The sequence below is a fragment of the Bufo gargarizans genome, chromosome 6 (genome assembly GCF_014858855.1).
Source record: "Bufo gargarizans isolate SCDJY-AF-19 chromosome 6, ASM1485885v1, whole genome shotgun sequence".
NCBI lineage: Eukaryota > Metazoa > Chordata > Amphibia > Anura > Bufonidae > Bufo > Bufo gargarizans.
Window position 1 is genome coordinate 349,514,906 of NC_058085.1, and position 24,694 is coordinate 349,539,599.

Consider the following 24,694-nt stretch of genomic DNA (forward strand, 5'->3'; position numbering starts at 1 on the left):
CTGAATGGAGCCTTACAGGGGGGGTGATCAATGACAGGGGGGTGATCACCCATATAGACTCCCTGATCACCCCCCTTGTCAAGGAACCATGAACCAGATGTACAACAAGAGATGAGTGGAAATAAGAAAGCTTTATTGAAAATAAAGCTGTAAGGCAAAAGTCCAAACGGATGGCTAAACCGAAGCAGGGTCTTGCGAAGCCAGAGGTCAGGAACCAGAAGGGTAGTCAGACGAAGCCTGGATCAGGAACCAGCAGGGTAGTCAGACGAAGCCAGGATCAGGAACCGGAAGGGTAGTCAGACGAAGCCAGGATCAGGAACCGGAAGGGTAGTCAGACGAAACCAGGATCAGGAACCAGAAGCAGCAGCAGCCTTAGAAGCATGTGAACACAGGAGGACCAAGCAGGGAACTGAAGCCACAGACCTCCTATATATATGAGCTGGGCATCCAGCTCCTCCCAGTGGGAGGGAGAAGCCGCAGGGTAGGAGGCTACAAGAAACCCAGAAACCAAGATGGCCGCCAGCACATGTCAAACGAAGGAGAACAGCCAGAAGGTAAGACCATGACAGTACCTCCCCCTCAAGGGCCCCTCCTCCGCGGAGTAAAGAACGGTTTCTGAGGGAAGCGTGCGTGGAAGGCTCGGAGCAAGGCAGGAGCATGGACATCTGCGGAGGGAACCCAGGAACGCTCCTCTGGACCATAACCACGCCAATGGACCAAAAACTGCACCCGACCGCGGACCAGGCGTGAGTCCAGGATATTGCTCACCTCATACTCCTCACGATTGCCCACTTGGACCGGACGAGGCCGAGGAACCGAGGAAGTGAAACGATTACACACCAGTGGCTTCAACAGGGAGACATGAAACACGTTGGAGATCCGCATGCCAGGAGGAAGCGCAAGGGCATAGGCTACCGGGTTTACCCTGCGAAGCACTCGGAAGGGACCAACAAAGCGAGGCGCCAGCTTGGGAGTGGGCACTCGAAGGTTGAGGTTGCGGGTGGACAACCATACGCGGTCTCCGACCTGGTAGGAAGGAGCGGGCGCTCGTCTGCGATCAGCCTGGAGTCTCTGGCGCTGCGCAGAGACCTCAAGGGACCTCTGGATCTGTACCCAAGAAGCACAGTAGGACGGAAAGGTGATCCTCCACAGCCGGATATCCTGGGGAGAGAATACCTCCGGTAACACGGCAGGTTGGAACCCATAATTGGCCATGAAGGGAGACGTCCCAGAGGAAGAGTTCACCGCCGTGTTCCTGGCAAACTCCGCCCAAGGCAGGAGGTCAACCCAATTGTCTTGGTGATCGGAGACATAGCAACGAAGGAATTGCTCCAAGGCCTGATTGGATCGTTCTGCGGCCCCATTGGACTGAGGGTGGTAGGCCGAGGAGAAAGAGAGATGAATCCCCAACTGGGAGCAAAAGGAGCGCCAGAACCTGGACACAAACTGACTCCCCCGATCCGACACAATCTCCTTGGGCAAACCGTGCAACCGGAAGACCTCCCTGGCAAAAATCGTGGCCAACTCTTGTGCAGAGGGTAACTTCTTGAGAGGAACACAGTGGCACATTTTGGAAAACCGATCCACAATCATGAGAATGACCGTATGGCCTCGAGATGCAGGGAGATCCACAATGAAATCCATCCCCAGGTGTGACCATGGACGCTCCCCGGTGGCTATGGGTTGCAAAAGGCCCAACGGACGGTGCCGAGGGGATTTACTCTGGGCACAAACGGAGCATGCCGCTACATATGCGGCGATGTCGGAACGTAGAGAAGGCCACCAGAACAGACGTGAAACAGCCCAGGACAGCTGATTCTTTCCAGGATGCCCCGCGGCCTTGGAGTTATGGTAGGTTCGCAACAACCGAGTGCGCAACTCCTCAGGCACAAAACATCTGCCGTTGGGTCTCCCAGAGGGAGCACCAGATTGAGCCGCCAAAATCTGCTCCCCCAGGGGAGAGGTCAGGCTGGTGCGAATGGCGGCCAGGATCTGATTCGGAGGTATGACCGAAGTCGGAATCGACTCCTCCCCGGACAGCTCGGAGTACTGCCGTGATAAGCATCCGCTCTGATGTTCTTGGAACCGGGTAGGTAGGAAACCACGTAATTAAAACGTGACAAGAACAGAGCCCATCTGGCCTGACGTGGTGTCAATCTCTTGGCCTCAGAGAGGTAGGTCAGATTCTTGTGGTCCGTCAGGATGAGAACCGGAACCACCGAGCCCTCGAGCAAGTGCCTCCATTCTTTAAGGGCCTGCACGATGGCCAATAACTCCCTGTCACCAATCTGATAAGTTGCACTCCGCGGAAGACAGTTTCCGGGAGTAAAACCCACAAGGAAGCAGAGGACCCTCTGGTGTTCTACGCTGAGACAGGAGGGCGCCTACTCCCGTCTCAGACGCGTCCACCTCGAGGACAAAAGGCAACCCAGGGTTGGGATGCGACAGAATCGGAGCCGACACAAAGGCGGACTTTAGAGCCTCAAAAGCTCGGATGGCCTCGAGCGGCCAGACCTGGGGATTACTGCCCTTCCTGGTCAGATCCGTGAGAGGCTTGGCTAGCATGGAAAAGTCCTTGATGAACTTCCGATAATAATTGGCGAAGCCCAAAAAGCGCTGCAGGGCACGAAGACCACTGGGCTGGGGCCACTGTAAGACAGCCGAAACCTTCTCAGGATCCATGGAGAACCCCTCAGCGGAAATGATGTAACCTAAGAAGGTTACCTGGGATCGGTGGAATTCGCATTTCTCAAGCTTACCGAACAGCTTGTTCTCTCGTAACCGTTGCAACACTCGTCTGACATCCAGAATGTGGGCCTCCATGGATTCAGAATATACCAAGATGTCATCCAAATAGACCACCACACACTGCTGCAACAGGTCACGGAAAACATCGTTGATGAATTCCTGGAAGACTGCGGGCGCATTGCACAACCCAAAGGGCATAACCAAGGATTCATAATGACCGGTCCTGGTGTTAAACGCGGTCTTCCACTCGTCGCCCGCCTTGATCCTTACCAGGTTATATGCCGCCCTCAGGTCGAGTTTGGTAAAGACCGTGGCCCCTTTGAGGCGATCAAACAGCTCGGAAATCAAGGGTATCGGGTAAGCGTTCTTGATCGTGATGCGATTGAGACCCCTGTAATCGATGCAAGGCCTCAACTCACCGCCCTTCTTTTTCACAAAGAAAAATCCAGCCCCTGCCGGGGACGAGGATTTGCGAATGTGTCCGCGTGAAAGCGCCTCCCTCACGTACTACTCCATGGCCTCATTCTCCGCTACCGACAGTGGATAGACTTTGCCACGAGGAGGAACGGCACCAGATTGTAACTCTATGGCACAATCGTATGGGCGGTGCGGAGGTAAGGCAACCGCACGCACCTTATCGAATACATCCCGGTACTCCTCGTATTCAGGAGGCAACAGAGAGTCCGAGGAAGTACACAGCAACTTGACAGGCCCATGGATGCAACTAGCCCCACACTGCGGTGACCACGAGAGGATCTCGGCCGATCTCCAATCGAAAGTCGGATTATGCTTCTGGAGCCAGGGGTATCCCAAGACCACCGAGTAGTGTGGAGACGAAATAACCTGGAGACAGACCGACTCTCTGTGAACGGCACCAATGGCCATCCCCACTGGAAGGGTCTCATGAGTGACGTGTGGCGGCAGAAGGGGTCTGCCGTCTATCGCCTCAAGAGCCAGTGGGGAACCTCGAGGCTGCAGAGGAATGGAATTGGCGGCGGCGAACACACTATCAATGAACAAACCACCAGCACCAGAGTCCACCAACGCCTGGGTCGTCACCGAGCCCCCGACCCAGGAGAGGACAACAGTAATCAGTGGTTTGTCAACACGGGAAACCGGGGACGAGGAGACTCCACCCAAGATCTGCCCCCGACAGGATCTCAGGTGCGAGCGTTTCCCGGACGGTTCGGGCATGCCAACCGAAAATGCCCACCGAGACCACAGTACATGCATCGGCCCTCGCGTCTCCGGAGTGCCCTCTCTCCCTCGGACAGGCGAGCAAACCGCAGCTGCATGGGTTCACCCCCAGACAAGTCATCCCCAGGAGGCGTGGGAGGAGAGGGAGGCACGGGTGGGACAGCAAACGTAGGCGCCAATCTGTTAGAAGGCCTCCGCAGGCTCTCCTTAAAGGAAGGTCTCTCCCTGAGTCTGGTGTCAATCAAAATCAGGAAAGAAATAAGAGACTCGAGCTCCACTGGTAGGTCCTTAGCTGCAACCTCATCCTTCAAGGCATCCGAGAGACCATGAGAGAAAGCAGCGACCAGAGCCTCATTATTCCAGCCCACCTCTGCTGCCAGGGTACGAAACTCAATGGCGTATTCAGCTACGGATCGTGAACCCTGTCTGATGGACATAAGGAGCTTCGCAGCAGAGGCAGCACGAGCCGGCACATCGAATACCTTCCGAAGAGAAGCAACAAAACCGGAAAACTCGGCAATCACCGGATTGTTGTTCTCCCATAAAGGGCTGGCCCAGGCCAAGGCCTTGTCCGAGAGCAGCGAGATCAAGAAGCCCACCTTTGATCTCTCAGTGGGAAAGGCATGTGGCAGCAACTCTAAATAAATGCCCTCCTGGTTAAGGAAACCTCGGCACTGAGTTGGCTCTCCCCCAAAGCGCTGTGGAAGGGGGGCAGAACCGGTCATACCCCGAAACACCGCAGGCGCAGCAACAGGTGTCGGGGTAGACTCTGGCGCAACAACCGGAGCGGCAGTAGGAGCGGGCCCAGGAGCGACAACCGACCCATCGGCAACGGAAGCTAAATGAGCCGTGCGTTCAAGCAGGGTTTGCAACGCCACAGCGAACCGACCCAACAGGTGATCCTGCTGATCAAGTCTGGCAACCAGCGTAGGTAGCGAGGATGGCCCTGTACCATCAGAATTCATGGCTTGGTCCTAATGTCAAGGAACCATGAACCAGACGTACAACAAGAGATGAGTGGAAATAAGAAGGCTTTATTGAAAATAAAGCTGTAAGGCAAAAGTCCAAACGGATGGCTAAACCGAAGCAGGGTCTTGCGAAGCCAGAGGTCAGGAACCAGAAGGGTAGTCAGACAAAGCCTGGATCAGGAACCAGCAGGGTAGTCAGACGAAGCCAGGATCAGGAACCGGAAGGGTAGTCAGACGAAGCCAGGATCAGGAACCGGAAGGGTAGTCAGACGAAGCCAGGATCAGGAACCAGAAGCAGCAGCAGCCTTAGAAGCATGTGAACACAGGAGGACCAAGCAGGGAACTGAAGCCACAGACCTCCTATATATATGAGCTGGGCATCCAGCTCCTCCCAGTGGGAGGGAGAAGCCGCAGGGTAGGAGGCTACAAGAAACCCAGAAACCAAGATGGCCGCCAGCACATGTCAAACGAAGGAGAACAGCCAGAAGGTAAGACCATGACATCCTGTCATTGATCACCCCACTGGTAAGGCTCCATTCAGACATCCATATGATTTTTACGGATCCACGGATACATGGATCGGATCCGCAAAACACATGCGGACGTCTGAATGGAGCCTTACAGGGGGGTGATCAATGACAGGGGGTGATCAGGGAGTGTATATGGGTGATCACCCCCCTGTCATTGATCACCCCCCTGTAAGGCTCCATTCAGACGTCCGTATGATTTTTACAGATCCATGGATACATGGATCGGATCCGCAAAACACATGCGGACGTCTGAATGGAGCCTTACAGGGGGGTGATCAATGACAGGGGGGTGATCAATGACAGGGGGTGATCAGGGAGTGTATATGGGTGATCACCCCTCTGTCATTGATCACCCCCCTGTAAGGCTCCATTCAGACGTCCGCATGTGTTTTGCGGATCCGATCCATGTATCCATGGATCCGTAAAAATCATACGGACGTCTGAATGGAGCCTTACAGGGGGGTGATCAATGACAGGGGGTGATCAGGGAGTGTATATGGGTGATCACCCCCCTGTAAGGCTCCATTCAGACGTCCGTATGATTTTTACGGATCCATGGATACATGGATCGGATCCGCAAAACACATGCGGACGTCTGAATGGAGCCTTACAGGGGGGTGATCAATGACAGGGGGGTGATCAATGAAAGGGAAGTGATCAGGAAGTCTATATGCGTGATCACCCCCTTGTCATTGATCACCCCCCTGTAAGGCTCCATTCAGACGTCCGCATGTGTTTTGCGGATCCGATCCATGTATCCGTGGATCCGTAAAAATCATACGGACGTCTGAATGGAGCCTTACAGGGGGGTGATCAATGACAGGGGGGTGATCAGGCAGTCTGTATGGGGTGATCAGGGGTGATCAGTGGTTCATAAAGCCGCTGGCAGGCTGGAGATCCACTCGCTTACCTTCCGTTCCTGTGAGCGCGCGCGCCTGTGTGCGCGCGTTCACAGGAAATCTCGGCTCTCGCGGGAGGACGCGTATATGCGTCCACCCAAACGAGCAGGGCCGCCGGCAGGACGCAATCCTGCGTACGGCGGTCCTGAGGAAGTTAATAGCCAATAGTACATTTCCTCTTTCACCATATATTATCCATTTAATTTAGAATAAGTCTTGACTATCATGGTTTTTATATTGTCAAGCTGATTAGGATATGGGGCTGGCGGGAATAGAGGTTCTTCAGATCTCATAGCTGTTGTTTGTGATTCTCAATGATACTGTCGTAATTTCTGTAATAATATCCAATTGCCATATTTCCATTGAATAAAGTCTGACAATATGAGAAGATCCAGGTGGCCTATGGAGACTTACAGGCTATTCTCCATGGGAAAAATTTATCAAAATTAGCTCTCCTTCAGATCAGCCAAACCAGAGAAGTCTGCTTCAGGGATCTTACCACTCATCAGTACATCTCATCTGGGGCAAGAACCCAGAAACAGCTGTCAACGGCTGTCAAATAGCTGTCGAATAGGTAAGGATCCTATCTATGGGAGCCAAACACACCCTGAGAATGGAGGAAGCAAGAAGTGAGCAAATGGAAATATGTTTGGAAGTCCCACAGAGCTCAAAAGAGCTCAAAAGGCTACCTCTCCATGTAGACTCCTTTGTATGGGGCTGTCTGCCTTGGCATATAGGTGGTTAGAAGAGACGTTTATGAGAAGACAAGTATTTATATCCAATTAAAATCATAATTCCACCCTCAATTGTAATCTGTGTTTCTAAGATTGGTGAAAAGAAAAAGGTTTGGTACCGTGTTAGCCAGTAGTGAGAAGTATTGATGCTCTTCAAAAGAGAAACAATTAATAAAATAAATTTGATACCTTTTAATTGCTAACTAAAATATATGATGGTATAAGGCAAGCTTTTGTGATTCTGAAGTCCCTTATTTAGGCCAGAAATGATGGAAAACATCTAAATGCCTGCCACATCTTCTAAATATCCACCAACTCAACAAAGATATTTAATGATTTGCACCCATTACCTCTATTAATACTCCAGCCTCCAGCAGAGCTATGGTAACATACGTAGAGAGTGAGACTTCATCTGTTACTCCCCCCTTGAAGAAAACAGAGTATTCTGCATGAAACCACATTTACCAGCGAGGTATAGAAGATAACAGAAGAAACTACTCAAAGTGCAACATTTTCCAGCTAGGTTTACTGCTGCTAAAGCTCCAATTTATAGCATATGTTGAAATATAACAATGTATAAAAAGTTAATTCCACTCCTTCCTCTATATCAGTGGTGGCGAACCTATGGCACGGGTGCCAGAGGCAGCACTCAGAGCCCTCTCTGTGGGCAGCCACGCCCTGGAAAAAGTCTATGGTGTCCCAATATGTCTTAGACTTTTCCTGCCATTCATCAGCACAGGGCGCACTATGAACAGCACAGGCAACGCATTAAATGTAGGCAGGAAAAATTTGGCTAAATAATAAAGTACATGGAAGATATACTATATTCGTATTCAGGTTAAAGGGAACCTATCACCGGGATTTTGGCTAGCTAGCACATCCGCAATACCCAGCCCCCATGGCTCTGTGTGCTTTTATTGTTAAAAAAACAATTTGATACATATGGAAATTAACCTGAGATGAGTCCTGTACGTGAGATGAGTCAGGGACAGGACTCATCTCAGTAGGAGAAATGCTAGCACAGGCTTCCAGTATCCGTAGTTTCAGGTGCTGCACAGCATATGCTGTGAAGATACGAGATGTGCAGCACCTGAAACTACAGATACTGGAAGCCTGTGCTAGCATTTCCCCTGCGGTGTTGCTATCAGTGTGTGAAGAGTGGGAGAAGAGGGTTGCATTGACAATCCAACACAATGGGCAGCACATTGAACACATTTTATAAGTGGTCAGAAACTTGTAAATAACTCATGAAAGAAAAAAAGTTACGTTAAAACCAAGCACACCATTGTTTTTCTTGTGAAATTCCCAATAAGTTGATGTGTCACATGACCCTCTTCCTATTGAAAAAACAAAAGTTGGATTCAAAATGGCCGACTTCAAAATGGCCACCATGGTCACCACCCATCTTGAAAAGTTTCCCCCCTCACATTTACTAATGTGCCAAAAACAGGAAGTTAATATCACCAACCATTCCCATTTTATTAAGGTGTATCCATATAAATGGCCCACCCTGTATAATAGATGCTACATGATCACACATATCACCACTATACCTTCATAGCGTTATTAAAAAGTCGTCCTACACTCCTAAAGCAGCCATTGACTTGTTGGTTTTTCTTCAGCCAGGAGAAAGAATGTTTAAGGTGGTTTTCATCTATGAAGATGTATGGCCGAGCCTTACTGAAGGACTTCACTACAAAGGCAGTCAACCTGAAAGGAAATAAATATAGAGTAAAAAAAAAGACAACGAAAAATATTCTACAGTTTTCAAAGCTCCTGGATCTGAATACTTTTGTAATTGCATGTAATGGATCCACGTGAGGTACAGGGCTGGTTCTGGCTTTGCAAACAAGATATTGTCATGTACTATGTGATGCCTGATTTTCATTTTTTACATTCTCATTTTAATGATCATACCTTATTTCATTAAGTATGTGCCAATGATCATTTTTGCCAATATAAACTATTATTAAATTTCTACCTTTCTAGGTCAAATATTGTGGATTGCACCCCAGTGTTTGATTTGGTCTCCCCTAGAAACGTCCACCTCCTCTGGAGCGAGTCCCTGGGCCGCGCTCGCGCATAAGCTCCTCTTCTTTCTTCTTGCCTGCCGCTCAGTCATCACATGAGCGCGCACGCAGCCCAATGCCGCGCATGCCCAGAGTTTTGCCGCTTCACAAACAGAGCCGCTGCATGCTCTGTATGCAGCGGCCGTAGAGGGAGAGAATGGTGGAGGAGGAGGGGAGCTGTCAGCCTTCAGCAGAGCAGCCCCGATCAGTGAATGGTGAGGAGAACTGAGCTCAGTGAATGGTGAGAATGGGCTGCGCTGCTCTGTGTAACTGTGCCAACCCCCCTTTCAGGTGGTGGAGGAGGAGGAGGAGGAGGAGGGGAGCTGTCAGCATTCAGCAGCGCAGCTAGGGTCAGTGAATGGTGAGAACGGGCTGTGCTGCTCTGTGTAACTGTGCTGACCCCCCACTTTCAGGAGGAGGAGGTCAGCTGTCAGCGTTCAGCAGCGCAGCCGGGATCAGTGAATGGTGAGGAGAATGGGCTGCTCTGCTGTGGATAACTGTGCCGACCCCCCTCCCTTTCAGTTTCATGGTTGGCCGAGTGGAACCCCATGCTAGCAGCTGATGTCAGCTGTTAACCCCTTCCATCCCGTGGTCCGTAGGGACCGCTGTATGGAAGGGGTTAACAGGCATGGAGCTGCCTCCCCCATCAGGCGCTGCGCTGCTGTGTCAGCCCCGATGGTTACCATGGCAACTGGACACCTTCACAGGCATCCGGCTTGCCATGGCATAAAGAGTAGTTTCACACTTGCGGCAGGATGGATTTGTTCCGCCTGCTATTTAGCCGGACCGCCGCTCCGTCCCCATTGACTATAATGGGGACGGGAGCGGAGCCCCGGCAGTGCGCGGCGAGAGGCCGCCAGGCGAAAAATACTGCAGGTCCAACTTTTTCGTCCGGCGGCCTCTCACAGCGAACTGCCGTGCTGCGTCAATGGGGACGGAGAGGCGGCACGGCGAAATAGCGGCAGGACGGATCCGGCAGGCTGTTCTGCCGCTAGTGTGAAAGTACCCTAAGCCTGATCATGCTCTTGCTAGGAAGAAAGGAGCCTGACCAGGCTAAGTGTAATAGAAAATACACTGCAGTACACTATACAGTGTACTGCATTGTGTTATAGAGGCATCAGATCCACTGGATCTTCAAGAACCAAGTGGGTCTGAGTAAAAAAAAATATGAAAAAAGTATTAAATAAAAAATAAAGTGTTTTATAAATAATAAAATAAACTAAAGGGTTCACATGTAAAAAAAAAATCCCAAGTAATTAAAAAATGTAAAAAATAGAAACAAATAAATAAAATAGACATATTAGGTATCACCGCGTCTGTAAAAATCATCTCTATAAAAATATCCCATGAACTAACCCGCCATTTTTGTCACCTTACATCACAAAAAGTGCAACGCCAAGTGATCAAAAAGGCGTATGTCCCACAATTTGGTACCAATAAAACCGTCACCTCATCCCACAAAAAATTACCCCCTACATAAGAAAATCGCAAAAAAAAAATAAAAAATAGAACAAGGAGATATTAAAATTGTATTTTTTTGTTTCAAATAATGCTATATTATGTTAAAGTGAAATAAATAAAAAAAAGTATACATATTAGGTATCACCGTGTCCGAAACAACCTGCTCTATAAAAATATCACATGACCTAACCCCTCAGTTGAACACCATTAAAAAAAACTGTGCCAAAAAAGCCATTTTTTGTCACCTTACATCACAAAAGTGTAATACCAGGCGATCAGCGTATGCCCCCCAAATTAGTACCAATCAAACAGTTATCCCATATTGGAAAAAATTTATGCAGCGCGGAATCTGGATCCAGCTGCGCATAGAGGGGGTGTGCATTGGAGCGATCGGAGGAGAGTGCAGGGACACGGGGACAATTTTATTTAGTGGCAGGACTGTATTGAAAGCTGTTCAGCGACAGTGCTTGTGGGGGAGGGGGAAGACAGATGTAGCAAAGCTGTATGTGCTTGGGGGAGAGATAAATAGACAGATGTAGCAGGCTGTATGTGCTTGGGGGAGAGATAAATAGACAGATCTAGCAGGCTGTATGTGCTTGGGGGGAGAGATCAATAGACAGATGTAGCAGAGCTGAATATGCGGCAGTTCAGACAAAGTGTTGTTGGAATAGAGAAACACACTGATGTAGCAGAGCTGAATATGCCGCAGATCTGACACAGTGCTGGATGGAATAGAGGAACACACTGATGTAGCAGAGCTGTATATGTGGCAGTTCAGACAAAGTGTTGTTAGTATAGAGAAACACAACTGATGTATTAGGGCTGAATATGCCGCAGATCTGACACAGTGCTGGATGGAATAGAGAAACACACTGATGTAGCAGAGCTGAATATGCCGCAGATCTGACACAGTGCTGGATGGAATAGAGAAACACACTGATGTAGCAGAGCTGAATATGCCGCAGAGCTGACACAGTGCTGGATGGAATAGAAAAACACACTGATGTAGCAGACTGTATATGCCGCAGATCTGACACAGTGCTGGATGTAATAGAGCAGTGTTTCCCAACCAGTGTGCCTCCAGCTGTTGCAAAACTACAACTTCCAGCATGCCCGCACAGCCAAAGGCTGTCCAGGTATGCTGGGAGTTGTAGTTTTGCAACAGCTGGAGGCACACTGGTTGGGAAACACTGGAATAGAGAAACACACTAATGTAGCAGAGCTGTATATGCCACAGATATGACACAGTGCTGGATGGAATAGAGAAACACACTGATGTAGCAGTGCTGTATATGCCGCAGATCTGACACAGTGCTGGATGGAATAGAGAAACACACTGATGTAGCAGAGCTGTATATACCACAGATCTAACACAGTGCTGGTTGGGGAGGAGAAGATAGATGTAGCAGAGCTATATATGCATCTATACTGATAAAAGGTCTATGGTTTATACACAACTGTAGTAGAGCTGTATTGGAAAAAATCTGCATCAGTGCTGGTCGGTGGGGGATGGTCATGTTTTATGGGAGTCAAAAGAACAGATCATATGGCTACTGGCTGACATGCTTGTGGGCTAATGTATAGTAGTGAATTATTGTTTTGCTGCACAGAATGGATTTGTAAAAGATAAGACAGGTTCTATGTGTAAAACTGTATCAGACTGCAGGACAGTGACCTTTTACTGTGTAAATAAACTGACCAGTGCTCTCTGAGTGGCATTCCCCAGCAGGGGGAGGGGCCTCACACTCTGCAGGCTGCTACACTGATGACTCATACATTTCACATGAACTAGCACGCATGACTCAGCTCTCAGTGTGATGTCATAAGGAGGCGTGGCCGGCCTTCACTCTAGCTGCCTAAGCCCGCCCAGCCTTAGCAGCAGAAAACCAGGAAGTTAATTCTGCTGTAACTGCAGCTCTGGCTGATTTAGCAAGATGGGAATACCCCTTTAATTATGGGATAACCCCTTTAAGTTGAGCTCCTTCAAAAAAAAAAAAATTGATGAAGTTGAAATGTTGGTCTGTTACACATTTAAAGACTATATAAACCGTTTTTCTTTCTTTTTTTATTGTATTGTATTCATTTAGAGCTAAAAATATTTTTCTTAATTGGTCTTCATTAAAAATGTTGAGCCCCTTTCTCTATTTAACCTTGAGATTCTCTAGTACCAGGCTCTGTATTTTTACTGTTTTCCATCAGGCAGCTCAGCTGACGGCTCCTTATCTCTAATCTCTGACCTTATAAACACTCATTATAGGTCAATTCTTTTCTAACTTATAAGAATGTGGCTTAAACAAGTGTTTATGACCTTTTAGTAATTTAGAGATAAGGTTTATTTGATGACCAGCACAAAGTGAAAGTACAATTTACATAGCCAGATACGGTTAACCCTTTGTGATAGAATGGCTGAATCGTTTTTGAAATGAGCGATTGAAAAAACTATTTTTAGCCCAAAATGAGTAAAATAGAATCATAAAAAAAATTGCTAAGCTAAGGTGTACATAGCATTTAAATGCTCTCATTTTCTGACCAATTTTCGTAAGAGTCATTGATAAGATCAATTACATTTCAATCTATTGGTTGTATAAAAGAAAATGGCAGCTATAAAATACCCACGCAGCCAGTGATAAAGAACCCTAAATCAAAATTACTGTGAAAACAGAGTTCTTGGTCAGTTGACTTACTTTGAGCACCAATGCCATTGTCTACATTCTTACCAGGTGTTTCCGCTGCTATCACTTTTCCCAAATGCACTGTATGATCCATCATCACGTTTATAAGTCAGTTCTCTCTGATATCCTAAATGGAATTACAGTTTAAAAAAAAAAAAAAAATCTAATTTCAAAATATGGAGCAGAAGTAGCCAATTCTACAATGTATACAACACAGGACAATTGAAGAATAAAATATGATAATTGTCTTCCGTTAAAGAGGATTTTTTTGGGCTAAAGCTGATATTATGATAGGACATGTAAAGAGGAGTGACCTCCTCCAAACATGATCACGACTCAGTACATGATCAGAACTCAGTATTGAATTAAGTATTGTAATTTCTTGTTTGAACTGTATTTAAAGAGTAAATAAACTTTTATATACATTTTTGTGAACATGTCCCATAACAGTTTTTGTAATATAGTTTATTCATGTTTTTTGTAATTTTAATACACTTTACCCCCCAAAGCGCACTTTTCGTAGTTCACTTAAAATCTACTTCTCTGTACACCACTGACTGCTGAGTAGTGTATGGAGTACACATTTTATCAATGGGGTCGCAGCGCAGGGAGTATGGGCAGGACGGAGCGGGCTCCTGCTTCTGCCTGCTTGGCTAAGCTAAAAGTTCTGCATGTCAGCTTTTAGCTTAGCGGAGCAGGCAGAAGCAGAAGCTCACTCCGCTCAGCTAAACCTGGCATAGTACATGTTTTTTTTTTTAAACTCGTTTTATTTAAGGATCGTAAAACAAGTATGGCACACATACGACATCACAATTACCCACGCAGGGGTTGATCATAAATGCAGAGACAGAGTAATACAAGCGTTACAATACCAAATGCCTGGGGGTGCACAGATGAGATGCACACGACAATAACACATGCACTGCATATGTGGGCAAGCTCTAGCGCGCCCTCCAGGGACACAGCTAGCATCAAGGGAAGTGTCAGTCACCGGGGAGGCTCTAAAGTAGCAAGCAAGCCCCAGAGGAACTCCAGTCGGCTCTCATGGGCGCGTTACTCTCAATGTGAGGGGCGAGGAACACCAATCAGACCATACCCTATCAAATTTCTGCGGGCATCCTCTATGTTTGTAGACCACCTTTTCCATGGAGATCGCTTCATTAACCAGCGAGAGCCATTGACCCTTCGAGGGAAGAGACTCCCCCATCCAGCGCAGGGCAACTGCCTTCCTGGCCAGGAACAATGTCCTTTCCAGGAAAATCCTGTGGTAATGCGACCAAGACTCCTCATCAACTACACCCAAAATGCACATCTTTGGGCACAGCTGCAGTGTCGGGGGGACCAAGGTCCTAAGAACCTCCAAAATCGACACCCAAAAATGTTGTATGCCTGGACATTCCCAAATCATGTGCCAGAAGTTGGCACCCTCCGCACTGCACCTGTGACACCGAGAGTGATCCAGCCTCCCCATTTTATGAAGTCTAGTAGGAGTCAGGTAGCTATAGTGTAGAATGAAAAGCTGAGTCATTCTGTTGTTAATCGAGGGGGATGCCCTTGTTGGGGCTAGCAGCGCCTCCTCCCACTCTTCAGAAGTCAAAGAGGGTATGTGCATTTTCCATCTGGACTCCACAGCTAGAGGAGTCGCCAGCATATGACAATCCAGCAGGTGAGTATAGAGCGCCGATACCATCCCTCTGGGGCCCTGGGACCTCAAAACCCCAATGACGGGGTACTTAGACACAACTCTATTATCCCCACGAAACTGGGCCTGCAGTGCGTGCCGCAGCTGAAGGTATCTGTAAAAGAGGGTTTGCGGTACACGAAACCTATCCCGTATTTGAGAAAATGATATCAGCTGACCTCCCTCAAATACATCCCCTAGAACCTGGATCCCGTGCCTCCTCCACTCTGCAGCTCCCTCCAGCTGTGATAAATGGGGAAACATGCAGTTATCCCATATGGGAATCTCGCCGGGCAAATCCTTGTATGAGTTTAACTTTGATGCCTGCCAAATTTGATGGGCCAGTTTGTGAATCGGGAGGGTGCTCTGCTGTATTTGTCTATAGCCCTCTAGTACAGGCCACAGCGTGCGGAGCTGAAGATATTCATGCAAGAAGACCTCAGCATTAGGCCGAGGAGCCTCGATAACCCAGCACTTCAGAAACCGCAGCTGACTAGCTATAAAGTACAGGAAGAAGTCAGGTAGGGCAGCACCCCCCTGCAGCTTAGATCTCTGGAGAACTGAGAGCGAAAGCTTCCTCCTGGCCTTACCCCAGACAAATGTCGCGATCATAGCATGAATGCGCCTAAAGAAGCCCCGGGGGACCGGGGTGCAAGCATGAGACAGCAAATACAATCCCTTGGGCAATAGTACCATTTTTACCAGGTTCAATCTTCCCATGGCTGATAAGGGGAGGGACTCCCACGTTCTAAATTTCTCCTGGAACAGCGCCTCCAAGGGCTCAATATTCAGCGTGTATGAAAGCTGTGGCACCTTGGTAATTATTACCCCTAAGTATTTGAATCTGTCTACTACAGGTAAGTTGCAGTGGCTATCCGGCCAGTCGTGATCCCATAGTGGCATGATGGCCGATTTGCCCCAGTTTATGTGAAGCCCAGAGTACCGTCCAAAGGAAACAATTACCTCAATCGCTCTCGAGAGGGACACATCAGGGCTAGACATAAACAGAATCAAATCATCCGCATACAGCCCAATTCTGTCCTCCCTACCTCCCACTGTCACCCCCATATACATCGGATCCTGCCTAAATCTTATTGCCAGATGTTCTATCGCTATTGCGAACAGGAGAGGCGAGAGTGGACACCCCTGCCTCGTCCCTCTAAGCAGAGAGATGCCATCAGAGTATGAACCATTTAGCTGAATACGTGCAGGCGGGTTGTTGTACAATATACTGACCCATCTGACAAAATTAGGGCCAAAACCAAATTTCCTCAGCACGGCGGTTAAAAAGGGCCATTCTAGGGAGTCAAAAGCCTTAGCCGTATCAAGGGAGGCCATAGCCCACCTCTCTTTCTGGGCGACCCCAACTTGTGCGATCACCTGCGCTCTCCGTATATTGTTCGATGTGGACCTTCCGGGCATGAAACCAGACTGGTCAGAGTGTATCACAGATGTTATCACCTTATTCAATCTATTGACCAGTATCCTAGTAAGGATTTTATAGTCCAAGTTCAAAAGTGAAATTGGACGATAAGATCCACAATCCAGCGGGTCTTTGCCAGGCTTCAAAATCACGACAATGGAGGCGTCGTGCATGGATTCCGGCAAAGTGCCGCGGGAGTGCACTGCCCTATACAATTCCAATAGCTGTGGGCCTAAGATCTCCCTATACCTAGCGTACACCTCCACTGGGATGCCATCCGGGCCTGGGGCTTTACCCGACGGCAGGTCCATGATAGCTTTCTCCACTTCCTCCAGAGTGATATCTTCCTCCATGATGCCTCTATCCAGACTGCTCAGACTGGGGTAGGACACCTCACTGAGATAGGCTTCCAATTCCTGTTCTGGGTGTGTGGCTACTGATCTATATAGGTCCTCGTAAAAGCTATGGAAACACTGCAGTATGCCCTGTACCGATTCCACCACGCCACCATCAGCTCCCCGAAGGCGAAGAACTGGCGGAGCCATGGTATTGGCACGCGCAATATGGGCCAGCAGCTTCCCTACCTGATTGCCTGTCTCGAACGCCTGTTGCTTGAGAAAGAATAGCTTCCTCTTGCTCTTCTCCTCCAAGTGCAGCATATACTGCCTACCCGCCATCATCCACTCCTCTCTGCGTGCCTCCGTGGGGGAGTCAATAAATGCCCTCTCTGCCACCCTGCACCTAGCAAACAACTCCTCCTATTTGCGCTGAGATTCTTTTTTGACATATGATATAGAGGACTAAATGCATCCCCTTAGATAGGCTTTTAATGTTTCCCACAGTAAAAGGGGATCAGTGGAAGCCTCCTGGACCTCAAAGAACACCCTAAGCTGATCATGAATCCTGTCTGCTAAGCCAAATAGGGTAAGCCAGAAGGGATGTATCCGCAGTTTACCACCCGGGTTCAGGGAGCCAGACATCATCAGCTCGGCCATGATCGGAGCGTGATCAGAGGGACCCTGGGGTCCATAGCCAATGGCCACTAGATCAGTGTACACTAAGGGGTTACAGAATAAATAGTCTATTCTCGATAGAGCACCTCTGGAGGGTGTGAAGCAGGAGTATTCCCTAGCATCGGGGTTCTTGGCCCTCCACACATCTATCCATCCCATCTCCCGAGAGATTCTAGCAAGGGATGTAAAGTCTCCTCCCATCCCGCCCCTGTCCGCCCTACTGCTGAATCTATCTGCCGTCTCACTCATCACCTGATTAAAGTCCCCCATACACAAGAAGCGAGCGGCAGGATATTGAGTCGCAAAACCCACCACTGCCTGCAGCAGGGAGAGAGAAGCAGGGGGTGGATTATACAGGTTGACAATCACGTATGGAAGGCAATCAATATGAGCAAAAATAAAAACGTACTGACCCCCCGGATCCACCACCGAGTGTTGAATCTCACACCGGAGACTCCTATGAATCAGCAGCGCGACACCTCTGGAATGCGAACCGCCATATGCATTGAATACATGCTGAGCCCAGGGCTTCTTCAGCCTATTGCCCGTTTCTGGGATAAGATGGGTCTCTTGAAGTCCCAAAATATGGGGATTAAAGGATCGAATCTGGGAGAACACCGCTATCCTTTTTTTAGGATCACCCAACCCTCTGATGTTCCAGGACATAACTCTTAAGGAGGCCATAATGACATTCTAAATGAATACATGACATATACCTTCCCATAGCTTACATTCACCCCCAAACTAGGCATCTGATCCCTCCGGATCAGCAGTCGGTCTGCAGATAAAACGGTTAGTGATAGCCATACTTGATACGAGCAAACAGGAGCACATAATAACATAATAAATAACAGTAACACGAACAACCTGAGTGCGTCAGGCGTTGGGCCAGCTAGTTGAGTGGCCTTAGGTTCGGGGACCTGTATGGTGTAAAAGGTTGTTAATACCACACAGGTGACACTCCCACCCCTCAATTAAGTAGATATGAAAAACTGCCAACCAAAACTCGGGAAAAAAAGAGCATTGGGAGATATCGTCCACAGAGAGTATCGCAAGTGTCCCCTATATTCTTACAAGCCCTCTCCTGAGCCCAGCAAGACTATGCAGCAATGTCACAATAGGGCCGTAGGGCAGTGAGTCAAGGGTCAGTTACAGGGCCTACAAAACGAGCCTTACACGAAACAGTCATGAGGGGACACATAATACTTGCGGTGCAGACGGTGGTCAGATCAACGCGGAGGAGGGCGCGCGGCCACTCTCGAGGCCCAGTCCTCAGCCTCCCTAGGATCGCTGAAAAAGACGGTCTTCTCTCCATCTATCACTCTAAGGCGAGCCGGGTAGGCCATAGAATACTGTAGATTTAACTCGCGGAGACGACGCTTAACTGCAACAAACGTGGCCCTTTTCTTCTGGAGGTCCGCGGAAAAGTCCGGAAAAAGGGAGACCCTTGCGTTGTCATGGCGGATATCTTGCTTCCTCCTGGCCTGGCTGAGGATAAGGTCACGATCCCTCCAGTTTAAAAGGCGCGCCAGGAGTGGTCTAGGGGGAGCCCCAGGTGGTAGTTGTCTGGCGGGGACACGGTGGGCTCTCTCCACAGCATAGGCAGGGGTAAAGGGTGCCTCCGGAAACTGCTCCTTGAACCAGATCTCCAAAAACGCCGCTGGGTCCCGGCCCTCAGCTTTTTCAGGTAGGCCCAGGATCCGCACGTTATTGCGCCGCGATCTATTTTCCAAGTCATCGCACTTCTGCTGCCATTGACCGACCGCTCTTTCCAGGTCCTGCACTCTCCCCTCCACCGGTCTGGTTAGGTCTTCCAGAGCAGAGACCCGATCTTCAGTGGTCTTGACTCGATCCCTCAATTGCTGCATATCATGGCGTAACAGGCTGACATCCACTCTCACCTCCTCCAGCTTCCCAGTGAGCGAGGACTGACATGATGAGATCGCCACCAGCAGTTGATCGTAGGCAGCCTTGAGGGTGAATTCAGGCTCCGTGGGTTCCTCAGCCTCTGCCTGTTGTGCGGCCTGCCCGCGGGTAACCGCGGCGCGCGAGGGTGATGCTGTCGCGGCGCCATTTTGGGCCTCAGACCGAGCGAACTCCTTCAGCCTTTCTGCGCTTCAGCGGTGTGCGGGGTCTCCTCTTGCGCTTACACACCGTCCAATCCGTGCCTGGGGTCGGCAGTTTGTCAGGATGGTGAAGGATTGCAGAGGGTGAACGGAGCTGCACTTAAACGCGTGCTCTCATGCCGGCAGTTGGCCACGCCCCCGGCATAGTACATGGTTACAGGGTACCTATGTGCTATCCCAGGATTTAATAAACCTCTGCGGGGCACAGGCAGGAGCAGCAATACGCTCTCCTGCCCGTACTCCCTGCACTGCGGCCCCATTGACAAAATGTGTACTCCGGACTCTGGACACATGTTGTCTGTCACTCTTGACAATTAAGGCTACTTTCACACCTGTGGCACTACAATTCGGCTGCCTGTTTCGGCAGACAAAGTCGGGAATCGGCCGGACACAAACCTCAGCATGCAACGGTTTGTGTTTGGGCAATTCTCAGCATTTTTGTTGGAATGAAGCCGAATCTCCACCGGACCCCATATACTTAATGGGGCCTGAGAGCATTCCGGTTGCATTCAGCAGTGCCGGATCCGGAGAATTCCGACAGGCTGTGTTCTGCCAGACAGCCTACCAGAATCCAAGTGTGGAAAGCAGCCTAAGAGTTGTATGATGTGCATTTATCTATATTACTATGGCCATCTTCATGGATACAACATCTAAATGTAACTATATAAATTCAGTCACTCACCGCTCTCTAGAAACGTAGTAGCTTTGTTTTTAATTTCACTATTCAGTTGATGAGTCTTCTCCAGATACTGAAGGATAAAAATGTTGGGGGCAAATAGGACCATGTTCTGTTCACCACATCCATATGGCATGGCCAGAAGACGGTCCAAATTTTGCATTGCCGTGCCCATTAGATCTCCTGTTGGAATTCAACTGGTGGTTAAAGGGTTCTCTAGACTACAAAAATATACCTGAAGTAATCTAAACAAAACTATACTTACGTTAATATGGTCTCCTAAATTCCCCCCATACTGATCTCTAGGACCATGACCATGTTTTATGATAAAGGATTTATCCAGGAAAAGATATTTATGACTTATCCTCAGGATAGTCATCAGTATCAGATCTGTGGGGTAGCAACACCCAGAACCCCGACGATCAACTGTTAGAAGAGGCCTTGAGCACCTCAGCCTCTTCCTACAGTAGGTCAGTTACATCACTGTACATTGGTCATGAGGCCTAGTTGCAGCTCAGTCCCATTGATGAAAATGAGGCTGAGCTGCAATACCAAGCTCTGGCACTATACAATGTATGACACTGCCCAGAGGTGCCAGGACTTGGACCCCCGCTGATGTGATAATGATGACCTATCCTAAGAATAAGTCATCATTATCTTTTCCAGGATAACCCCATTAACTCTACAGTAGACTAAAAAACCCATTCCAACACTTCCAACTGGGACCTCCATTATGGTGCCAAGTTTTCAATCCTGGATTGAAAAGTCTGAAATATGTTTCTTCCCCAACAGCCTCCCATGAACCTTAGACCAATTCCCTAACCCCAAATTTGCCAATACTACAATCTCTCTAGAAAGGTCAATCCTGCACCCTATAGCTGATGGGATAGAGCCACTGATGGTTTGTTCATCTAAAGTTCACTGATCAGATTATTCATATTATTTGGGTATTGTAATTCAGTTTTACCAATTACTACAATGTTGGCTCTTTCAGAATCCTTCAGAATGTTTTCAGGAATCTTTAATGAAATCTCTTCCACTTTAGAATCATCTAGGACAAGAAGAGAAATATAATGTATGAAATAACACACAGCAATGATGGCCAAAACTATAACCATAATTGAGGCGAACATGTAACCTAAATTACATGGGTTTCCATGCTTGACTTGACTAAGTGGTATGTTTCGTCGGATGCTATGTTGCTTCTAGGGGAGAATAGATCTGTACCTGCAGCACTTGATGGAGCTTGGTATGGCAGCACATGGAGGCCATGCAGCGAGGCCCTGTGGTGCCAGTGTAGAGGATGGGAATGGCCCCGATGAAGTGTTGTGTCCTGGTGAACTCCCTCAGGCCATCACTCCCTGGGGTCTGTTGCAGTGAAAGTTACAGTACTCAAGAAAGAGGCCAGAGTTAACTGTACCAGGTCTGGGGTGCTACATCAGGAGCTATTTAACTTCTGAATGCTGCCATTTAGACTATGTGGATTTCTGTACACATACGTTTTGGTGGAAAAACAAAGTCATTAATGTAACTAAGTTTCCATTTTTACCTTCTCCTCGACTGCACAGTAGAGCGCTGTATGATTTCTCCTCCATTAGTCCCCCTGGCTGAACAAAACACAAATATACATCTCATAAGAAGAAGATAAAACATGTCTTTACATTTAGTATAGGCCACTAGTAAGCTGGCCATACACATGAGATAATTGTTGGCCAAATGCTGCACCTCTGTCACCCAAGAACAAAAGGATTGGGCAGTTTAAAGCCAACATTCTCGATCCTTATGTCCCCCAACATCAGCTGTCGGGTGAGAGTTAGAAGGATGCCACAGACATTAGATGTTCAGTGTGTTCAGCCACATAGATCTAATGTGCATGGGCAGCCTTAGGGATCACACACATGGCTAGATGACGGATCTCCATATTTTGACTTTGGAGACTGTCGAGAAAAAATGTATCATTCTCCTTCACATTCCATTTTAAGGAAGCGTTGCCTTTAGGGGAGTAAACAGTACCTCATGGAGGCTCTATGTGCAGGTTAGGACATTGTCATGGACATGAGCCCAAATAGCATAAGATGTTTAAAACCATGAAACTAACCTGAACAAGCAATGGCTTTACCACCGTATCGATGCTTCCCTGTTTCGGGACAATAGGCACCTCATTGTGGCATAAATCTTGTGTGTCCAGAGCTTCTGTTGTTACAGTGACGTTCACATGCCCTGAATATAGCAATAAAAATAACATTGTAAGTAAAACAAGAGGGAATCTCATATCTGGATAGCAGGACTGGCAGTACTCTGGTACCCAACGTGATACTTAGAGTTGAGCGAACACCTGGATGTTCGGGTTCGAGAAGTTCGGCCGAACATCCCGGAAATGTTCGGGTTCGGGATCCGAACCCGATCCGAACTTCGTCCCGAACCCGAACCCCATTGAAGTCAATGGGGACCCGAACTTTTCGGCACTAAAACGGCTGTAAAACAGCCCAGGAAAGGGCTAGAGGGCTGCAAAAGGCAGCAACATGTAGGTAAATCCCCTGCAAACAAATGTGGATAGGGAAATTAATTAAAATAAAAATTAAATAAATAAAAATTAACCAAAATCAATTGGAGAGAGGTTCCATAGCAGAGAATCTGGCTTCCCGTCACCCACCACTGGAACAGTCCATTCTCAGATATTTAGGCCCCGGCACCCAGGCAGAGGAGAGAGGTCCCGTAACAGACAATCTGGCTTCATGTCAGCAGAGAATCAGTCTTCATGTCATAGCAGAGAATCAGGCTTCACGTCACCCACCACTGTAAGAGTCCATTTTCATAAATTTAGGCCCAGCACCCAGGCAGAGGAGAGAGGTCCCGTAACAGACAATCTGGCTTCATGTCAGCAGAGAATTAGTCTGCATGTCATAGCAGAGAATAAGGCTTCACGTCAGCCACCACTGCAACAGTCCATTGGCATATATTTAGGCCTAGCACACAGGCAGAGGAGAGAGGTCCCGTAACAGACAATCTGGCTTCATGTCAGCAGAGAATCAGTCTGCATGTCATAGCAGAGAATGAGGCTTCACGTCACCCACCACTGCAACAGTCCATTGGCATATATTTAGGCCTAGCACACAGGCAGAGCAGAGAGGTCCCGTAACAGACAATCTGGCTTCATGTCAGCAGAGAATCAGTCTGCATGTCATAGCAGAGAATGAGGCTTCACGTCACCCACCACTGCAACAGTCCATTGGCATATATTTAGGCCTAGCACACAGGCAGAGCAGAGAGGTCCCGTAACAGACAATCTGGCTTCATGTCAGCAGAGAATCAGTCTGCATGTCATAGCAGAGAATGAGGCTTCACGTCACCCACCACTGCAACAGTCCATTGGCATATATTTAGGCCTAGCACACAGGCAGAGCAGAGAGGTCCCGTAACAGACAATCTGGCTTCATGACAGCAGAGAATCAGTCTGCATGTCATAGCAGAGAATGAGGCTTCACGTCACCCACCACTGCAACAGTCCATTGGCATATATTTAGGCCTAGCACACAGGCAGAGCAGAGAGGTCCCGTAACAGACAATCTGGCTTCATGACAGCAGAGAATCAGTCTGCATGTCATAGCAGAGAATGAGGCTTCACGTCACCCACCATGTCCGACCATGTCCACGACCATGTCCACGTCCGCGTCCCTTACTAGATGTTTTTCTCATTGTTATGGTTCACCACAACAACAAATATATTATTTGGCCCAATGTATTGTATTCAAATTCAGCGGGATATAAATTTGAGGCCTAGTATTTAGGCGCTGGGTGACCGGTATGGATTTAGTAACAGAATTAGACTTGGAAATGTACAGAAGCGTGTGTGTGTGAAGTTATTCTGAATGACCCAATGTGCACCTTGAATATTATATACCCTTTTAGGGATAGATTTCAAATAGCTCTGATATAGCAGAAACCACTAAATTATGAAATTGCTAAATTGGGAATTGTATTTCAACCCAGAACAAAAAATGTGCTTTGACGGACACTAAATAACTTTCCCAGCCACAACAGGACAGCGTTAACGAGAGATTTAGCAGGATATAAATTTGAGGCCTAGTATTTAGGCGCTGGGTGACAGGTATGGGTTTAGTGACAGAATTAGACTTGGAAATACACAGTAGCGGGTGTGTGTGAAGTTATTCTGAATGACCCAATGTGCACCTTGAATATTATATACCCTTTTAGGGATAGATTTCAAATAGCTCTGATATAGCAGAAACCACTAAATTATGAAATTGCTAAATTGGGAATTGTATTTCAACCCAGAACAAAAAATGTGCTTTGACGGACACTAAATAACTTTCCCAGCCACAACAGGACAGCGGTAACGAGAGATTTAGCAGGATATAAATTTGAGGCCTAGTATTTAGGCGCTGGGTGACAGGTATGGGTTTAGTGACAGAATTAGACTTGGAAATACACAGTAGCGGGTGTGTGTGAAGTTATTCTGAATGACCCAATGTGCAC

General features: G+C 48.1%; 1 protein-coding gene across 1 annotated transcript in view; it reads right to left on the reverse strand.

The window, feature by feature from the left end:
- Positions 1 to 24,694, reverse strand: part of LOC122940146 (alpha-2-macroglobulin-like) — a 178,929-nt gene that overhangs the window by 17,886 nt on the left and 136,349 nt on the right. Inside the window, exons 9-15 of the mRNA XM_044296544.1 lie at positions 22,296 to 22,417; positions 21,747 to 21,804; positions 21,165 to 21,248; positions 20,204 to 20,380; positions 13,324 to 13,405; positions 8,630 to 8,786; positions 7,427 to 7,501 (exon numbers count right to left, since the gene is read on the reverse strand). Of these exons, the coding sequence (XP_044152479.1) occupies positions 7,427 to 7,501; positions 8,630 to 8,786; positions 13,324 to 13,405; positions 20,204 to 20,380; positions 21,165 to 21,248; positions 21,747 to 21,804; positions 22,296 to 22,417 (755 nt within the window). The remainder of the gene's footprint in view (positions 1 to 7,426; positions 7,502 to 8,629; positions 8,787 to 13,323; positions 13,406 to 20,203; positions 20,381 to 21,164; positions 21,249 to 21,746; positions 21,805 to 22,295; positions 22,418 to 24,694) is intronic.